Source organism: Ctenocephalides felis, unplaced genomic scaffold, assembly GCF_003426905.1.
Source record: "Ctenocephalides felis isolate EL2017-DRISC unplaced genomic scaffold, ASM342690v1 CF-g0.4_SCAFFOLD_03571, whole genome shotgun sequence".
In the NCBI taxonomy this organism is placed as follows: domain Eukaryota; kingdom Metazoa; phylum Arthropoda; class Insecta; order Siphonaptera; family Pulicidae; genus Ctenocephalides; species Ctenocephalides felis.
In genome coordinates this window covers 14718230-14739203 of record NW_020539725.1, presented here as the reverse complement: position 1 = coordinate 14739203, position 20974 = coordinate 14718230, and the positions used below count along the sequence as shown (strand labels likewise).

General features: G+C 27.8%; 1 protein-coding gene across 1 annotated transcript in view; it reads left to right on the top strand.

The window, feature by feature from the left end:
- LOC113385671 (myotubularin-related protein DDB_G0290005-like) overlaps positions 1-20974 on the top strand; it is a 268319-nt gene that overhangs the window by 150013 nt on the left and 97332 nt on the right. The window contains exon 3 of the mRNA XM_026623515.1: positions 18718-18798. Within this exon, the coding sequence (XP_026479300.1) occupies positions 18718-18798 (81 nt within the window). The remainder of the gene's footprint in view (positions 1-18717; positions 18799-20974) is intronic.

Below are 20974 nucleotides of genomic sequence, written 5' to 3'. Positions count from 1 at the left end.
TTTTATTTAAAAATTCTTCAAAATATATTTGATTCCGAGCAGTCATATGAAAAAAATAGCGATCTTTTTATTTATAAGATTTTTAAAAAACTCGGAATTTTTAAGATCTGAAAAATGCTCGGAAATGGGCGCTAAAGGTGGCGTTGGAGTCCAGTAGACCCCAAGTGTACGAGAAGGGTTAAATGCTTGATCAGTATATCAGTATAGAAGTTTATAGAGATCATCTTCTATAGCATTTTAAACAACCATATGAAATAATAATATTTATATTTATATTTATATTTGTTATCTATCTGTTTCTCGGTACATAACGCTGACCTACCGCTTCTACATATTTAATTCTGCTTAAATTGATTCAGATGAGTTGTCAGAAGTTCTTTTAAAGAATGATAACTTGTTTATTTCTTGGGAACCAAAGCAACTCATAGTTTTTTCTAAGTCGCTGATATAAGTTTATAAATCAATTCACGTCCCGTCACACTCGAACGAATTCACGATAACACTACGATAAAGTTATATTTTAGTTTTTCCGATTAAAAATTTGTTCTGATCGTACATGCTGTATTATTATCGGAAAGTTAAAATTATCATTAAACTTATCAAGAATCGGATATCTCTTATCTTTGAAAAAAGTAAATATTTATTTTAATATTCATTTTATAAATAGTACAGAGAAGCACTTTAGAACTGGAAGACGTTCTGCAGAACTCAATTTTCTAATTTAAAATAAAAAATCGTATCGGATTCAAAAGTTTATTAGATTAAAATGTATGATAGATGAGAAAAACTGATTTTGTTCGCGAATTATTTTAAACGTTATGAAAAAAATATTAATTAAAAAAAAAAAACAAATTTATTAATATTTTTTCAATGCGCATTACTTGTTTGTGTCGATAGTATACATAACACATGATGATTAATTGTTTTGCTATCGTTTTTTTATTATTAAATTTCTTCTATATATTTAATAGTATGTTGATGAACGTCCTATAAATAGAAATTGACAAATGATATTAATAGAAGTCTGATCTCATAAAAATATAATTATTCATAATGTTTTTCTTATAACTTGCATCTTTCTTCTATATTATAAGTCAATTTCTGTATCATTAATGTTATGCAATTATAGCAGTGATGCACAACACTAAGTAGTAATTGTTAAATGATGTTAGGAAAGGAGGAAGTCCGTAAAACTAACTAATTTTAATGTTTGGTCATTATCTGTATGTTTCTTTGATAATATAAATTAGTTAGCTTCTTATTGGGGTACTTGTTTTATCGAAAACGGCTGAACTGGTTTTAAAAATTAAGAAGCTATTGGATAAAAATCAAAAATGATTATTTGATTTGATCGATGATGATGGTTGTTATTATTATGAAATGTTACTATTTAAATATTGAACAAATTTCAATTTTTATTGGCCAACTTCGTTATTTTGGAAACTCGTTAGATATATGGAAGTTAATATAATATATTTAATATTAAATAAATTGATTTATTAACTTCCCGTAGGGTAGTTATAGTAATGGGCCGAAAATCTAAAATAAATTTTTTTGCATATATTCACGTTTTGAAGGTTTCTGAACATTTTGGCATACCTCAGAAAATGGAATGTGTGTATTTTGTATGTCTGCATATTTTCTTTCACGATTTCGGGTGCACGGATCAACCGATTTGAATGGTTCAAATAACATTCGATTCCTATTGATAGGGAGTTGTGCTGATTAGTTTTTGGTAAAGGCAGGTCTAGCCGTTACGGAGATACAAAGCAAAGTAGGCCGAAAATAGAAATCGAGATTTTGAGAGATCGGAGCATTGAATTTGAATTATCTAAAAAACATTCAGTTTGTAATGATGAGGAAAAGTGGTGATTAGTTTTTGACAAAGGCAGGTCCAGCCGTTTCGGAGATACCGAGCTAAATGTGCAAAAAATTGCAATTTTTGATATAACTAAGCATCTTATTTGAATGATAGAAAAAACTTTCGGTTTGTGTTTACGAAACGATTGCTTTTGGGCAATTTTTTTTTCAATTTCCAAAAAAAATTTTTTTGAATATCGAAAGTAGTTCGAATTTTAATTTTTTCTAACTAAAGTTCTAAAGCTTACTAATATACTTCAAATAAATTATATTAACTTTGCAATTCAGTTTATATGATTCTTATAAATATTGGACAATGTCCTTCATTTTAAATTCAATTGATTGTTTTGTTTATTTACTTTTTTGTAAGCATATATAAGTTACAGTATTTATAATAATCTATTTGAAAACATTTAATATTCTTAGAATATTTTATTACGGTACGGAAAGTTCCTGCAATTTGCTTTAAGACACGATGCCATTCACCATTAGTATGATTTGATCGATGATGATCGGTTTTTTCCCCCTTTATTATTATAAAAAGCTAAAAACAAAATTATCATTCAACTATTTTACCAATTTCAATTTTTATTGGTCAACTTGGCTATTTAGAAAACTCGTTAGTTAATAGGAAGTTAATATAATAAATTTAGTCTGAAATAGATTGATTTCTTAACTTATCCTTTAATAATTTAAATAAATCTACGAATTAGTAATTTTACAGGCTTCACTTATATCCGTTAAGAAATTTGATTATAAGTTTCGTTAGAAAGGTGGATTCCGTTTTTATTGGATGTCGTTCATATACAAAATAATTTAATAATTGGATCGAGCTTTCATTAGGTTTATGAGCTTTAACACTTAACAGCTCTAACACACGTGACTTGAATCTATTATCTAGGTTGATTATTTCTCTATCGAAATTACTTGAAATATGCTATAGTTTGGAAAAAAAGGTGATTGCGTATTACAGACAATTGAAAGCAGGTGTTTAGATTTACCTTTCGAAATATAATTATCAATTTGCTTTGTGCGTGCTTTTATTAAAATAGCATTAACTTTCTTTGATATCAACAGTTTTGTCCATATTGTTGTCGTATGACAGAAGGCTCTTGAGCAAGCCAACCGTACGTTGCCGATGCGTGCGTTCTTACAATAGAAATTATACAAAAGTTAATTAGTTTGTCATTGTTACTGATGACAAATATGACTTTCGGTATATAATTAGCGGTAATATGGCCATACAGTCATATAGAGTATGTTGGAGGTATCGTTATAGTTTTAAATTTACTACTTTATAAGCTGTATAATTTTGTAGATTAACAAATTCATATATCATAACATGATAATAATATTGTTCGCATCTTCTTTTACCTAACCAATTCTATCTAGAATAATAAAATAATTTTACACCCTAGGTACTAGTAGTAGTCCGTACGTAAAACTCATTCTGTACTCAAAACTTGAACCGTCTACATCTCGCAAATTAATACTATTATATACTAATTAAACTTTTTCACTTAACTTATTTTATATCAGGTCAATAAATTATATCTGGTCCTTCGAAGTGTGTAGTGTAATTAATGACTTTTTAATAAACATTGCGCCGGGCGTCTACAAATGTGAAATTTTGGGCGTTGTATATAGTTGGTAATATGCAAACTTTAATCAATCTTTATAATTAAACTAATTTTTATAGAACTCTAAGTATTTTATTGTAATCAGTTTGGGTACCAAATGTATCATTTAGCCAAGTTTTATCAAAATCCCAGTCGAGCAACTGAAGGGTTTTCCTTGTTAGGCACTGCAATTTTTAAAAGAAAAATATTATTTTATAAAAGTTTTATATTTCACTTTTCATAGTATATTTGATAGTAATATAGTTCTCTTTGCATACTATTATTGCTTACTATATTTAGACCTTATTTAATAAATAGTTTTTCTATATAATACTTTCTTGGGTTTTCTTTTAATTTTTTGGGTTATATCTTATATTAATATTGCACGTGTAATTTGTTAATGGATGTTCTACTCTTCATTATATATTTTATTTATAGATTGATATTATATTTAAGATATTTTTGGGGCTCTTCTACTCTTTATTATTTGTTATATTCGCTATAATTTATAGATTGATATTATTTTTAACATATAGCCAATAATAATAAAATATATTATAGTTTACTACTTGGTTCAAAATAGACATAAAGTTAGAGCTAAATATTTTGGCAAAAGAAAATAATTTGTTAATCTTTTTTATTATTTATATGATTTTATAAACTAGTATGTAAGGCCAAATAAATAATAGAGAAAAATAGCCTTATATGCTAGTTTATAAGGCCAAATAAATTATAAATAAAGAATAATTTTTTTTTTGTTAAAATATTTAGTTTTAACTTTATATCAATTTTGAATCAATATTATTATTTCTCTTATTTCACATATTGCATTGCATTATACAATTTGCTATTATTGATATAGAAATCCATGAGGAATCATTTAATTTTGCTTGTTGTAACTAATGTATAATTGTACAACTAAAAATCGTAAATTGAATATATTATTTTTGCATTTTAATATATATATTATGGGTATTTATCTATATTTACTTACCTATTATCATGATCATTTGAATAGCTGTAAAAAATTATGAACATTATATTCATCTGACGCTCGAACAGTCTTGGAGTACTAGAACATAAAATAGATTAATTTTTAAAAGACAAGAAAAATTTTATTTCATATAACTTAATAGAATAGAAAAACATTTTTTCTTAATTTATATTTCACAGATATTTTAAAATTTTATAAAGCAGCGGAAAAACTGATAAATATAACTAATTATTGAATCACGCAAAACAAAAATAGGTGAAAATTAAGAACAACTTCAACGTATTACAATATAACAACTAATTAATGAATATGATAGCATAGGCTATCAATATAAAAAGTGTAGTTTTCTCATATTCTTTTCTCGTATTTTAATAGAAATCAAAACCTTACGGCTAGTGGGTATTCGACAGAAACTTCGACTTATTTTTAGATAATAATCCAACAGTCGAACCATCTATATTTGATTCATTTATTATCAGAATTGATCTAATAGGGCTGATTTATTGTTATTTGACACAGCAATGCCCGTAGAGGGCTCTTTTCTTGCGAAACATATTTAAGATCAATATTTTGAAGTAAAAATTTATATCGCTACTGCTCGATATCGGGATTGTTCATAACGGGGATTGAACCCGCGATCCCCCTGATTGTGAAAAAACGGTTACTGCCAAAATATTTACCGAATGTAAGCATTTAATACCGTTTTACTCTATCATATGATGTCAGACTACTTGTTTGAATTTTCGTGCGTGTCTGAACTTTCGATGTTTCTTTCTTTCGATTCACTTGCGATGGGAAATTATGTTGATTTTTGTAGATTCAAGGATGCCCGACCATGTGGGAATAGAATATGGATTTCAAAATGAGATTTTATAATTATTTATTCCTAATACAGAGACTATTGTCGTTTGTATTCATATGAGTTTGTTCGACCTATTGCTGGTGGGATTAATGAATTACTGTGAAATGTCTTGCAACTTCGTGCTTTTTTTTCATTTAACACCTGATTGCTTCTATATAAATTTTGCTAAATACATATAAATATAAATGTATGTGTAATAAGTAATAATTATATTATTATTATGAAGATGATTTATATCATTGTTCTAAAATCTTGCGCTTATATCAATTTCTCTAGCTAGATTCTGAGTACAAAATGTATTACTAAAACAAAATTGTCTAAAATTATAATGAAATTTTATTAAATTGATCGTAAAACTCTATTAGTTGAATAGCACGTGTGAAAGTATATTGTCGATTAAAAACTATTTCAAAACTCTTTCATTTAAATCACAAATATTCAATTATTATGAAATATTATTTTAGTAAACAATTAAAATATTAAGAGTGGTTTATATCTCTTGACTAAATAATAAAATCAATATGTAAATCATACACGTTGGGGGTCAATCGATACTGGTTGAATTACTTTTCAAATAAACCCTCAAGGTAATTTCAATCTTTTTGAATTCAGTTAGACTTCTAGTATTTATCACACTACATCATAAATATATGAGGCATAAGGCATTGGTGATCAATTTTCAAGTAAGTAAAATTCAAAAGTAAGATTGCCAACAAATTATTTATTTAGATTTTATGAATACTGACAATAGTGTGAATATTTATTATGAAATTATTTTGATTAATTTATTATTAGATATCATTCAATTCGTATTGATAATGCACAGAGCCCTTGGTGGTTGTTTGGCCGCAGTTATTCTGTTTGATAGTCAAGGTCGAAAAGGGTGCAACAAACGGTTACTATTTGGTTAAAATCAGATATTCAAGATATAATATTTTATTATGAGCATTTCAAATTCAGTCGATACCATTATTTATAAATTAAACGATTCTGCTATCTTTAGCATGAATATCCGAAGATATTGTAATTTTTCAAAAAACTGAGCAAAAACTAGAATAAGAATGATTTTACTTCCGCTTTTATTTGAAGTATATAATAAATTGATTTTCCTATTGATCTCCGAGACGATTCAAAATGAGGATATAAGCAATATGTCTAGGCATCTTTCACCACAATGCATGAATTTATTACCTTACAATTCTATTGTTAGTCAGTGCTTCTCCACCATGCATGTTTCGATTTTCATATGACTTTGGCTTGTTGAAATTTTTGTTGAAAATCTGGATTTAAAATAATTTCTATTAAAATCTTAATTGCCAGTTCAATATATTTTTAGTCAGTAATATACTTAGAGGGCGTCCATTAATCACGTGAGCGAGTTTTTATGGATTTTTGAAACCCTTCCTCCCCCTTGGTGATTCATGGTGATATTTAAAATTACCACACCATCCTTCCCCACCAAACATCACGTGTATTTTAGTTGCGCGATGAAACTGTAAATTTTTGAATTTCTTCTGAAAACATTTGATTTTTTTTAAATCAGTTAAAAAATAAATATACGTGATATTTTACTATACCAGTCTCTCCCCCACGTGATATTTTGTGATTTTTTGTCAAACCCTCCCGCCCTCTAAAAACCTTACGTGATTAATGGATGCCCCCTTACTGATACTTATCATATGTCAGTAATTATCCATCCATATTGGTAGTCGGTGATGATGATATCAATACAATTATGTTCACGAAGTCATCAGTCTTAGTTCCAAAATATTTAAGGGAGTCTTCCTATGTGATGGGTTGAAAAAATTGATTTTTGTTCCATAAATTGCTCCCTTAACATGTCTAGAATACGGTAGTAAAGCGATTTTAGAAAATTCGAAGTCGTTTTAAAGATACAGCAGGTAAAAGAAAGAGCGGTTCGGAGCGCTGAGTTGGCAGTTAGAGCCTTTAAACGCGTTTCTCTCAAAACTGTGTTTTTCAAACTTTCCTCCATTGTATCTCAGAATATATAATATAAGAAATATATTTACAATTAGTATAGGAGCAGCACAACATCCATTGATCCATGCCAAAGTGTTCTATTTTTGGACATTACTACATTATCTATTACTATTGCCCATCCCTAGAACCCGCACAATAGTGGCGGACATAGCTCAGAGGTAGCATGTCCGACTCACATGCCGAAGATCGTTGGTTCGATCCCTGGCGCTTCCAATTGTAAAAAAAAAAAAAAAAAAAAAATCAGAATGTATAGAATTTCAATTGTAAGATGTATGTTAAAAATGATTAGAATGTATAAGATATTAGAATTGAAAATAAAAATTGAAAATGAAATAGTAGAAAGAAGTAAGAAGATAAAAAAAGGAAGAATGAAGCTAAGTTGAACTACGTAAAAGGAATAAGATTTATGTGAAGAAGATAAGTTGAAAGAAAGTATATAGTATAAGAAGAATAGAATATAGATTGAATATGATGTAAAATTAGTATAGAATGTAAATAAATGTTGTAGGTGGCTAAATGCTCAGAGTAAGCGAAGCCAAATAAAAAAAAAAAAAAAAAAAAAAACCCGCACAATATGGAATGAATATTGCGGTCTGTCTGCTAAAACCGTTAACAGATCCCTCATTGAATGCAATAATAATAGGTCGACAACCTTAAAATTATCTAACATTGAAACTGTTTTAAAAAAAATCGCATCAACACCTTCGCACCCGATTCACACTGGTTACGGTAAAATTGCGTTAGCTGCTCGTGCGTGCAGGAAATGGACTGGAGAAGGTACTTTCCTGTAATGGATTTTGAAATTTGAAATACTGTTAGTAATATTGAAAGAAATAATAAAATACGATCATAATGATATTATATAGAATTGTAAAAATGATATTTATGTTTTTCGTATATAATTGTGAAATTTTCTAAATAGAGCAGCTAGGGGCTTATTGTAACTGGGCTAACTAGTAACAGCTTTTTTGAATAGGTTCTTGAATGGTATTAAAATATTTTTTAATTTCAATTGGACATGTAAACTGTCCTGCATATTATGTCATAGCTAATGTCCCGCAGGCCGACGCAATATACAGAACTGTGCAGGTCCGTCATTTTTGATATGTAATATAAAACTGTACTATCGTAAAATATCGGTTTACGTTATTATCTATTGCATATTTTTTTAAATTTTATATATCTTAATTTGCTTTAAATTTATTAATCTTTAATAATGTGTAACAATTTTTCAATAATCAGTCTTGATTAATGCAAACAAATCACTCTTAGGGTTAGTTGAAACAAAACATTGGGACTAATTGAGACATACAAAAATTATATATAAAATATATTCAAGTGAAGATGATTCGGTGGAATGTGTAGTTTGCAAAATATAGGCACATTTAAATTGTGTTATACTATATATTTTATTTGTCTTAAGCATAGTTTTCGTTGATTTATGAAAACAATTACTTAGCAATATTATTCTTAAAAGAATAAATTCTCAGTGGTATTATTGTCGTTTTTTGGCATTACTAATTACTCCTGGTAGATATTACAACTACCCCCAAAAATATAGTCAGTTGTACCGCTGCACTTTTGTAGAAATTGTTATAAAAGTTATAAAATTATATTTACTGGATTCGGTAAAGGAATAGTTATGTAATTTTTAATTAATATCGCAAAATTTATTGATTACATATTGAAAAATCTACAACTCCTCTTGAAATGTGAAGAATTCAGTCAATAAAAGTTCAAACCTTGCATAATTAGAGTCCATAATTTGTTTTCTATTTCTGTTTTATTTAGATTAATAGGTTTTTATTGGTTTTTTCTCTCACGAATTTTGCACTGTTATTAAGAATGAACTTATTATTGCAAAGCATGAATAATATTATGTGTTATATTTAAGAAAATATTTTCGAATAATTAATTATTTTCTTTATTTGACACGGTATCATAATCACAATTGTTTTCGCATCCCGAGCGGCAAATGATTAGTTGGCGTGCGAATTTTTCTGTTTTGAATCTGCTGCTACAATGTATATTGAATAATAATTTCTGAATATTGAATATATCAATCAAAAAAACTTCTAAAACGGCGTACATTGCTGGTTTGAGATTTTTTTCGAAATATGTTTTATCACTACATTTTGAGGGGGTATTCTGGACTGAAGGCATGGATTTTATGCTATTTTTGAAAGGCCGTAAAAGGGCAAACAATTATATTTTTACAAGATATTAACTGACGTTTTAAGAATTTAGAAAAAGATCATAAAAATTAGTTATAAAGTTTTAATTCTAGAGGGTGATGAAGTGAGGTCTCTCAAAAAATTGACATTCTTGACCACACCCATCAGATTTCAGCCCTCCAGATAATCTTAAGAAAAAAATTTTTATATGATATTTATTTAGAAAACTGTTGAAATCGTGCAAGTGAAACAATGTTTTATATTGCAAAATAGGGACTTTCTAAAAATAGTATTTTTTTTCAACTTTTTTTTGTATTCTAGAATATTTTAAAAATAAGTAAAATCGAAATTCCAAAATGAGCGTTGTTTATACTGAAGACTATATAGAAGACCCTGTAAACATTTCAAGTAAATTAGTCTGGTTGAATTTGAAATCGTGGGTATTGAATCGAAAAAGAATGTTTTGAGAAAGACGCGTTCAAAGTTTTGTGGAGGAAGGAAACAGATGATGATTATTCAGGTCAATAGCTAAAGCTCTGAAAATAATTTAAATTTTAAAAAATTCTCTTGTACACATCCTTGAATAATTAAACTCTGACAATAATAAAAAAAAAACAAATCGATTTTTTTAAAATTCCAGATTAAAATATCTCTTTAAATTAACATAATATTAATTAACATTAAACATGATACTTTTTATAGAGAAAATATACAATGTGTCTTTTCTGTGAAGAAAAATTCTTAATACATTTAGCTTCTATCGTGGACAAAATAGTCTCTATTATCTCTATTCTGTTTTATTTAAAATTAATTCAAGTTTTGCAAAAAAAAATCACAATATTATACAAATATTAACGATATTTGGTAAAATTGTGGCACTTTTTTCACATTCAACGCAATATGTCTGCAATAGTGATTGTGAATAATATTTTGCTTACCAAATGGTAAGTAACAAAAGTGATGGGATTATATAAAAATGTAATAGTTCATTTTTTTCATTGATTTTATAAAATCTGTTGTTTTGTTTTACGACTGTACTTAATGTGAGGTCTTAGGCAATTAACTTTATTTTTATCTTTAAATTAATTTAATATTGATCAATTTTGAAGTAAATAAAGTACATAAATTTATTTATGTGTCTATATTATAAAAAATATTTTGAATATTTAAATTATATTTCTAATATATAATAAAGATTTAAAAAATTGCCTGTGTACCTACTATATAAATTATTTTGCATTTTACATTCGTCATACTTCATACTTATTCAAAACTGCCATCGAAAATCAATTCAATATAAAGTTTGCAATTGTGAAGAATTATTCTTCGACCTCGATGTCGTCCTTGTTATTATTTATGCAAATGTTGATAAATAATTGGAACTTTCGTAAAATCGAACTCGTAAATTTCACGCTCGAGAAGATTCTTGATGGGTTCGTTTCATACACCATTGGGTTCAAACTTGGTAATAATGAGTTCGCTGGTGTAAATTATTGAGATGAATTGTATAGTTTCATGAAGATATTATAGTTAGAGCTTGTTATGGAAAAGGTTATATACAAGAAGTAGTAATATATTTTATATAAATGGAAAACTCGTAGGTTGATTCGTATTGAGACTCTTGTTTTCTTCTTTCGAGATGGGATCAAGTCAATAGTTATTTTAAATCTTAATAAATACTTAATAGAATAATATATCATATCTTTATTACAAAAAATAGAATTATTGAATTATGTATTACAGAATCGAATCTCATAAATAATAATGATGATTGACCAATAGTTGTTTATTGTGAAATATTAAACATTTTAGTATTTTTTTTGGAGAAATTCAGTAATCATTTTGATGTCATTATATGGCTTATGGATGAACCACGTATAGTCCTATAAAGTTGTGACTAATTATATACTCCAAGTATACCCAAGCAAGGCGATTTTCACTTGAGGTAATATTTGGAATCTATAACCTCAATTTGTCATAAAAGTTGACTGATATCGGACTTGGTCGTGGCTTGGTTTAGTTTATTATGAAATATTAGACAAAATAATCAAGAAAATGTCGATCAGGCCTAGTTTATAATAAAATATTAGATAAAATAATTAAGAAAAATATTATCAGCGATTTCTCTGTAATTATTGACAATTCCTGTATTAAATCTGTGTTTAATAGAGTAACATTAATGTTTTGCGAAATTGTAAAGTAAATGTAATGGTCGTACTGAATATTTAAATAGGAAAGGGTTTTCACATATAATTTATTACAATACTCAAGGCCGATTTCATATTATGTAATAACGATCGATCGATAGCGTTGTATAGTTTTAAAAGTTGTCAATCAGATAAAATATTTGTATTTTACTTCAGCGAGAAAATTAGTATAATATTATAAATTTAACTAAAGTTTCATATAGATTATATATAATAAATCGTTTTAATGTACTAGTAACAGCCACACATATAGTTTTAAAATAATTTTACAATTAAAATAATTACAATTATGTATTAGAATTCATCATTTTTAAACCACTATAATTTCGATTTGCTTATTTATGGAAACGACGATAAGATTATATAATTAGTATAATTGCGATCATGTGTCCAGAATATTAGATGTAAAAATATATAATTTTAACCCTCTACGGGCCCGCGTAACTTTCAGGCCAAATTCTAATGCATTTATAAATTTCACCAAATGTAATGACATTTTCTATGAGACGGCTCCATAAATCTTAATTCTCTAATGTTGTCAAATCGAAAAATATCAATATTTATGACCTTTGCGAGGCTTTTCAACCTGAAATAACATTTTCATAGTGAGCTTTACAGTCTAATGCGACCTGAAAGAAAGAAAAATGTTTAAACGAATTATTTGATTGTTTTTCATTTGCATGTAGAGGCTTACAATTACTGATTTTTTGTTTCTCTATTTTGTTCATATGTAAAACAAGAATTCGGTCCGCCCCATATAGGGTTAAAATGTAAACTGTAGTGAATTTTGAAATTTTAACACATTTGCTATATTGTATTATAGAAATATAGACGCTGCATACATATGTTAACAGCATATTTTACATAAATTCATGGAAAATATTTTCTTACGTAAATTTTACGTTTATGTTTTTCATGCAACTTAACACTTCTGCGTTCTCGTATAATTAATTTTTAGAATTCCTCAAAAAGCACGCGTGGTAATTTGATATTGCCATAAGGCGCGTAACATATAAAAAATATGTAACATATAAAAAAATGTTAGCAATGCCTATAGTAAACAAGCTGATTATACCTATTATTTATTTGGCTAATGTACTAGTTTATAAAGCCAAATAAATAAATAAAGAAGTGACCTATAATATTGAATAACAAACCAAATAAAGATACTTTAGCAATGATTAATCTTTGTAAATAATTCTATAAATCTTTGATAATAGTTATGCTAAATAAATATATGATTTAACGATGAGAAGGTATTTAAGAAGGCATATAAAAATTAACACATTTGCAACTTGATTTATTATATAAACATTTTATTTTCCCACGGTGGAAGTACTATTTGAAATTATTCGGCATGTTATCGAATTATACGAATTGATAGTTATTTTATTTTATTTTATTCAATATACTTTGTGTTATGTGAGTAAAATCAAACGGATAACGAGCTATACGTGAGATACTCAACAAGTTACAATTTTTAATCATCGAACTATTAATTGCATCCACTAAGCTTTATTTAAAATGCCAACTGAAAACTACCAAAAATATATAGGATATAGAAAATATAACTCACATGTACATTTTTATGGTAACACATAAAACCAGGAAGGGTTCAGCATTTATGAAACTAAGTTTTGTGTTCTTAATAATCACAACTTGTCTAAATAGTTATTTTATTGGACTCTTGCTTTCGTAAATGGATTTTCAGAGATTGATGCTTACCACGTATTTTTTAATTATTGTAGAGTAATAAACTCTATTTTGGGGAACAACTCGAATACAATTATTACAGAGTGATTAAAATTAATAATTGATTGAATATCGAATCGCATATGATTTTTTGATATTTTTAATGTTTTTGCTACGAATGTCGTCCATGGACCACATCCTCTCGACTACCTGTGTGTACGGATGTCGTTCGTGGGCGACATGTTTTGAATCGGTCTTTGCTTCAAAATTTATCATTATGAGTTGAACTATTGTAATTATAAATTTTATTGTAATTTTTGGAAGGTTTTTCATTAGAAGAGCAAATTTTAATTTTTAACTATTTTTTTTATTTTTTTCAACACATTTTTACCGATCATAGAAATATCTTAAAATATATCGTCCGTTCACCACTAATGGAGTGAAAGGGTTAATAATAAGTTTTATTATAATACATTTTATTTTTTGAATTTAAAACTGAAATTCATAATGAAAGAATTATTGCTACCTTAATATATACTTTGTCTTTGTACTAATGTTAATTCGAAAATGCAAGGAATGTGTGATATGTACGAGTAGAATCTAATTATTATTATAATGTGATTAAGAATGTCTAATCGTTTCTAAGGTATTTAAATCATTATCATCTATGATGCACATTTCGTTTTCTTGAACTGCTCCTTCTCTTGAATTCATGCACAGCTCGTTTGACAGTCTCTATAATTTGATGCTTATATAAGAATGCAATAACATCTTTTCTTCTCCATAAAATAAAATGAATATTGCCTAACGATTGATCTAAAACACGTACTAATTTCCTTTTCAATTACTCGTGAGTTTCATTGTTGTGTATTACATGATCATTTATATTATAACATATAAAATAATTCTTTACTGCCGTTTTGATTGCCATTGCGTTTCTCTCTGAAACTTTGTGAGCTGATACATTTCCTAGAATATGCGTATGATCATGCGAGTGGAACATTAACATGCTTTTCTTGTTGGCGCTTTAATATTTTACTATGATTATGTTTCACAAAAATGAGTTCAGACTTGTTATGTTTTTTCAGGTGATTAAATTATTTTAAGTAATTGATATTGTTGAAACGTATATTTACGAATACTGTTACTCATTTAGAAGTCGTTTTAAATTTATTGGTGTTTTTTTTTTAAATTTATTTATACATCACTTTTAATATAGGGTAGGGCGGGGCATTAAGGACCAATAAGCGGCTTTGAGCAATTATATTGCGAAAAACAAACCATTCATATCGTAACAAATAACACATATCAAGCAAACAACTATCTGACTATGTTCAGTAAAATTCAGCTTAGCCAATTCATCATGGTCGAAATGTGTTTTTTTGCTGTTTTTCAAAAATTTGTAACCTGGTTTTTCTTACTCCATAAGCGGGGTAGAATAAGATAGCCAAGAGGTAAACAAGTCCCATGTTTTATTTTCATTTTAAACGAATTTTACTAAATAATAGCTACATTATTCAACCAATGCAAAATATAAATTTCATGGGTATATTTTTTACGGAGATAACACTGTATATAAACTTGATCTGTTATTTTGTCAGAAATATTCATCAGCAGAATTGTAGTATCTATTTATTTAATTTATCTCTTATTTTATAGTTGTTTAATTTTTATAATCTTAACTTAACTTATTGCTCACATATTTGCCAGAGTAAAGATACAGTTGGTTTTTTTACGCCTTAAGCTTTTATAGAGGTTATTTAAAAAAACTGTAGAATGTAACTTAAAATCAACTTTATTTATCTTACAAAATAATTAAATAACTGGTCGTCCATTAATCACGTGATCGACTTTTTAAGGATTTTTCTCCCCTCCCCCTTGGTGATACGTGGTGATATTCAAAATTACCCCCCCTCCCCCACCAAACATCCCGTGTATTTTTAGTTACGTGAAAAAATTGTAAAATTCTCGATTTGTTTTTTATAAATGTTTGGATTTAAAAAAAAAATCAAGTATAAAAGAAAAACACGCTATATCCCTTACCCACGTGATATTTTGTGATTTTCTGTCCCCCTCCCCCTAAACGTAAACTAAACAACAGTGCTCACAATAAAAAAAAAAGTAACAACGTGAGAAAATACTTTTGTTGTGGATTTAGCAACGTCGTAAGAATCAAGATGATGGATGGTTATACATCTCTTTACATTTTTTTTCAAATATTGATATTAGAAAATTCCTAACTTTACTTGTTTTTGAGATATCGGCGGTGGACCATTTTATCCGCGGAACTTTAGCGCCCCGCTCTACCCGATCTCTGTATTTAAATAATTATGAGTATTGAAAGGGATACACAGAATTGAAATTATTTTTTTGTAGCTAATAACGTCTTATAGATTTAAATTGAATTTTGAAGTATATAAGAATATTAAAGTATAGGTGTAAACTAAGCATCCCTTATATATACCTGTTATATACTAATAATAAAAAAAAAGTTAATTGTATGTTATATTATATTTTGAATGAAATTTGTATAAATGTTGGTTGTAATATTGTATTATGATCAGTGGTGTTGTGCTAATATTTTTTTTGCCGGAACGCTAAAATTTAAAATCCGGTTCATAAACCGGTTCAAAAAATTTGATATATTTCGATAAGAACTCACAAATCTAATATATTGACTTTTTATATAATTAACTCTATTATACACAGCTAGTCTATACATTAAATTGTACAAGTATGAGGGAATCATTGAGTACATAATTTATATTCTTCAATGACATTAATCATATTTATTCTGGTATTATTTGTATTCATTAATACCTACATGTATTTATTATGATATAAACGTACTCAAGATTTATTACAATACTTTATAAGACTTATCTTAGTAATATGATAGATAATCTATTACCTATCATACTATACTATTATATATTATTGTATATCATATATAGATATCTATTATCTATCATACCGTGAGATACCTATACCGTCATTAACTTATTATATACCCTACATACCTTTTACTTCTTATAAATACTACTGTCTAATTTATATATTCTATTAATAATATGATAGATAACCTATTACCTATCATATTATACTATATTATTGTATATCATATATAGATATCTATTATCTATCATACCGTGAGATACCTATACCGTCATTAACTTATTATATACCTACAGACCTTTTACTTCTTATAAATACTACTATCTAATTTATATATTCACCTATATTATATAGGTGAACCTTACGCTCTATGTGTTATCTCTACCTACCTATTGTCTATACCGGGAATTGAACCCGGGACCTCCGCGTGGAAGTCGCGCACCTTAACCACTACTCTATCGGGTACCCCCATTAATAATATAATATGGGACGCACTGTTGTTTCCGCGGGTCATTTTCTAATTAATTAGATAATTAATACTGAGGTGGCGCGACGACACGCGAAAAAAGACGGTTGATTGTAGCGTTACGGTGGTGTAGTGGATAAGGTCGCCGCGTACCACGCGGCGGACCCGGGTTCGAATCTCGGTAAGGTTAATGTAGCGTGTAAGGGAAATTATAGATAATAGGATATATAGTAAATATAGGTTAGGTGTATTCGGTATACAATGTAGGGATTTGAGAGTATATAATGAAATATAGCGTATGTATGGTACAGATGTAAGGCTTGTAGTATAGAATGCAACGTATAGGCACACGTAAGGCTATAAAACTACATGAATAGAAACCTATGATGTAGATGTTAGCGTATAAGAAATGCGAATGAATGTAAGATTTAATTTATAAATATTATTTTTTCTATAAGAAGTTCATACACCTCAATTTGTTACTAAATTAAAAACGACTTTGATAAAACCAGTGGTTTTGTGCTAATATTTTTTTGCCGAAACGCTAAAATTTAAAAACCGGTTCTAAAACTGATTTTCATGTTTTTCCAGTTCCGTTCAAAAAGGAAAGAAACAAAAATTATTGCAAAACCCATTTTGTGCACATATATGTATGTTTATTACAATAATAACATTTAATAAAAATTAGTTGAATAATAACGTATAAAATTTACTTATTAAATCATTTTCTGTATGTAGCGATGTTTTTATATTTTTTCTTGCCGGAACGCGTTCCGGCTCAAAAATGATTTGCCGGAACGACGTTCCGGCGCGTTCCGGCTCGACAACACCACTGATTATGATATACAATTTTATGTTATAATATTTTTATTTTAATTGGCTCGATTCGGATGAAGATATATCGAATATGTTTAATATACTTTGGGAATCTAAAAAATACTTCAACGTACATTTTTCACTAAATTCAAAAATAATAAAATTGTTCGTACGTACATTATATTTATTTTATACTTCACTTGCCAGTCCAACTGGTTTTGTGAATTATTTTATTACTACAAGAGGCTTTCTAGAGATACCACATGTTCATTACATTAATAGACGTTACTCGTGAAAAAAACGCAATTTGAAATTACAAGGCCGCTGGTTTTCGTTGATATAGTGTCACGAATATCAGCAACATTCAATGTATTTTTTTAATTATTTTAATTCGATACAGTTAAACGCAAGTGTACGTCCTGCGGTTGAGTAATTGCAATTTTGTGCCGCGTATATTTATTTCATAAGAATTATTGTAGTTTGGATGTGGTTACAAATGATAAAATTGATGTAATAAATTAACTATTCTTTCTATTAACAAATAGAATAACAAAAAAAATCAATATTATTCGATAATCATGCCATGTATATGAGCATTATCACCATGTGTTACTGTCAACAAACATCATAATATAAACTATTTTGAAAAAAAATCAGTTCGATCATTCGCTAAAAGATTTGCAGTTATTACTTTCACCAGATTGATTAGCTATTAATACAAAATTTCTATTGATTTTAAAAGTTACCGACATTTCAAAATACGCAAATAACCTTGCATTAACTATTTTATTATTTTCAATTGATTCAAAAACTAACTGCACAGAATTCCAAAATAAATTCTTTGATCCTTTATTCATAATGTAGGCGTTCTAATGAAGGAATTTCATATATTATTAGAGAGTGACAAATATAATAACACAATTTGCAAGTTATTTGTTTTCACAATATTAATGTTTATTCTCTCAAATTATTTGAGTTCATATCAACCATAAATATTAAATATTTGGAAGTTTAGAATTATAAACATTCTTTTGTTTATATATTTCGCTATCAGGTAAAAATAGAATTATATCAAATTATTTTAATAATATTTTAATAATAATTACTAATTAATTTTGTGATTTTTTCCAGGTGATAGGATCTGATAACCCAGGCAGTTCTGGGAGTATGGATGTATTGCCCCTGCACCCAAAATCATTTGTCGCACTGCAGGTAAGAATCAATATTTAATTTTTGAAACGTTCTCTTTACTTATTATTATTATTTCTTTTTATATATTTGTTTATTTTTATATATTTCATAGTACTTAGAATTTCTAAATTGATTCTATTTTCTAAATCTATTGATTGGGCGTACGGGTATGATGGTGAATAATTACTTTTGTTCTAGAAATACTATATCTAGACGTATAGTACCATCAAATAATTATTTTTAATGCTAATTGAATTGTTATTGCGATGGTTATTTATACAAGTGCGTGTACGTCGCCTCAACATTCATATGGTTGAACAAATTTGAATATCAAAGTAAAAAATAATTTTCCTGGTCTGCTGACTTTTGCGGCGTACACATAATATATTTATCTGTAAATCATATAAAGTATGCGGGGCTTATAGGTTCGCGGGTAAAAAGGTCCACCATCGATATCTCAAAAACAATTTAAGAATTTTTTATCACAAATATTTGAAAGTAGAGGTAAAAGATGTACAACCAGCTATTACCTTAATTCTTATGACGTCGCTATCGGTAGATAAACGGCAATATTTGGAAATACATAATAAAAGTATTTTCTTTCGTTCTTAGTTTTTTAGTTGAGAGCATTGTTGATAGTTTACTAGCTTTAATATAGTTTTTAAGTGCACGTCATTTAAATGTTTTGTAAGATGTATTGTTTTTTTTAAGTTACATTTAAGGTTTTATATATAGTAGTGTGTAATGTTTTACTTGCAAAACGAACTCCAGACGAATAGCATGTCTTTATGAGAAGAGCCTTTTTTTTAAAAAAAAAATCATATTACTTTATTTTTATTTTGTTCAATTTAATATTTATTAAAAATTGATGTAATATCAATTGGTGTTCATATCTTTTCGTGTTTTTCTCTTTAATTTATTTGTATACACTGAAGCTGGGCTAAATCAGGACCCGAAACGTATGATATTGCAACACCTTTTCTACACCTTTAACACGCTTCAATGTGAGAACCTCTACCCTGGCAAAGGTGTAAACAATAAAAAATAGTATAAAAAACCAAGAAAAAATGCAATTTTACAAGAGATAAATTGAATACATAATACGAGATCAAGGTTATATACAGTGTTTTATCTGTAAAAATGTATTTTATATTTTGCATTGGTTGAATAAGCTACCTATTATTTCGGAAAATCCCTTTAAAATTAAAAATAAGACATTGGACCAGTTTTCTCCCTGGCTATGCCATTTTATCCCGCTTATGGGGTAAAAAACACGTTTCTGTATTTTGGCATTAAGTGGACTTTTCTGAACATTGTTCGATAGTTGTTTGTTTGATACGTATTATGTATTGTGATTAAGTTTATTTGGTATAGAAAGTATAATTACTGAAAATAAAATTGGACCTGGTGTCCCGCCCTATTCTATTGTAATCAGTGAATTATGAATTTCTGTTATTTGGCATGTTGTTCTTTTCAGTTGGTTGCATGATACTTTATAAAGACATATATTTGAGACTAGCATATTATGCTTGAAACATATGTACTTTTTCGATTACTATTTATGGTTGGAAAATTATTGTAAGTACATCAGCAAACGTTAGGCGAAGGCATTAGTTCGACTAGTCTCCAATAAATTGTATGTGGTACATCCAAACAAATACCTACCATCATCTCGATTACACAAAAGGATATGTCACAACTCATAATGGAATAGACTTTCAAATGATGATTTGACTTCGAAGAATTAGACAGAACGATTGAATGAATTACTATTATTGCGAAAGGCAAATTACTTCGGTCTGTCGACATAAGTAATAAATAAATCTCGTGTGTTACGATATGTACCTAATATTAGGGCATGTGTAATTTTTTATGAAATATCTTTTAAAATACTGAAAATCAAGTATTACTTAAGCTTATATCTTTCTCTTCTTCCTTATTATTTCCTATTGAATAATTGCTGACCAAGTTTTTCAAGATAATTTTCAATTTTACTTGAAAGACTAATCACAAAACACAATTTATACATTATATATGCATAAAGATTATATTTTACATTAAAGGTTTTGTAATGGAAAGAGAATTTATTATCTGTGTGGTAGGCAGGAAAAAAATGAATAACTGAAACGCATTAGAAAAAAAAATTATTTGAATGGCAAAAAAAAATTACCATATAATTTACAACTGTTCTTAGTGA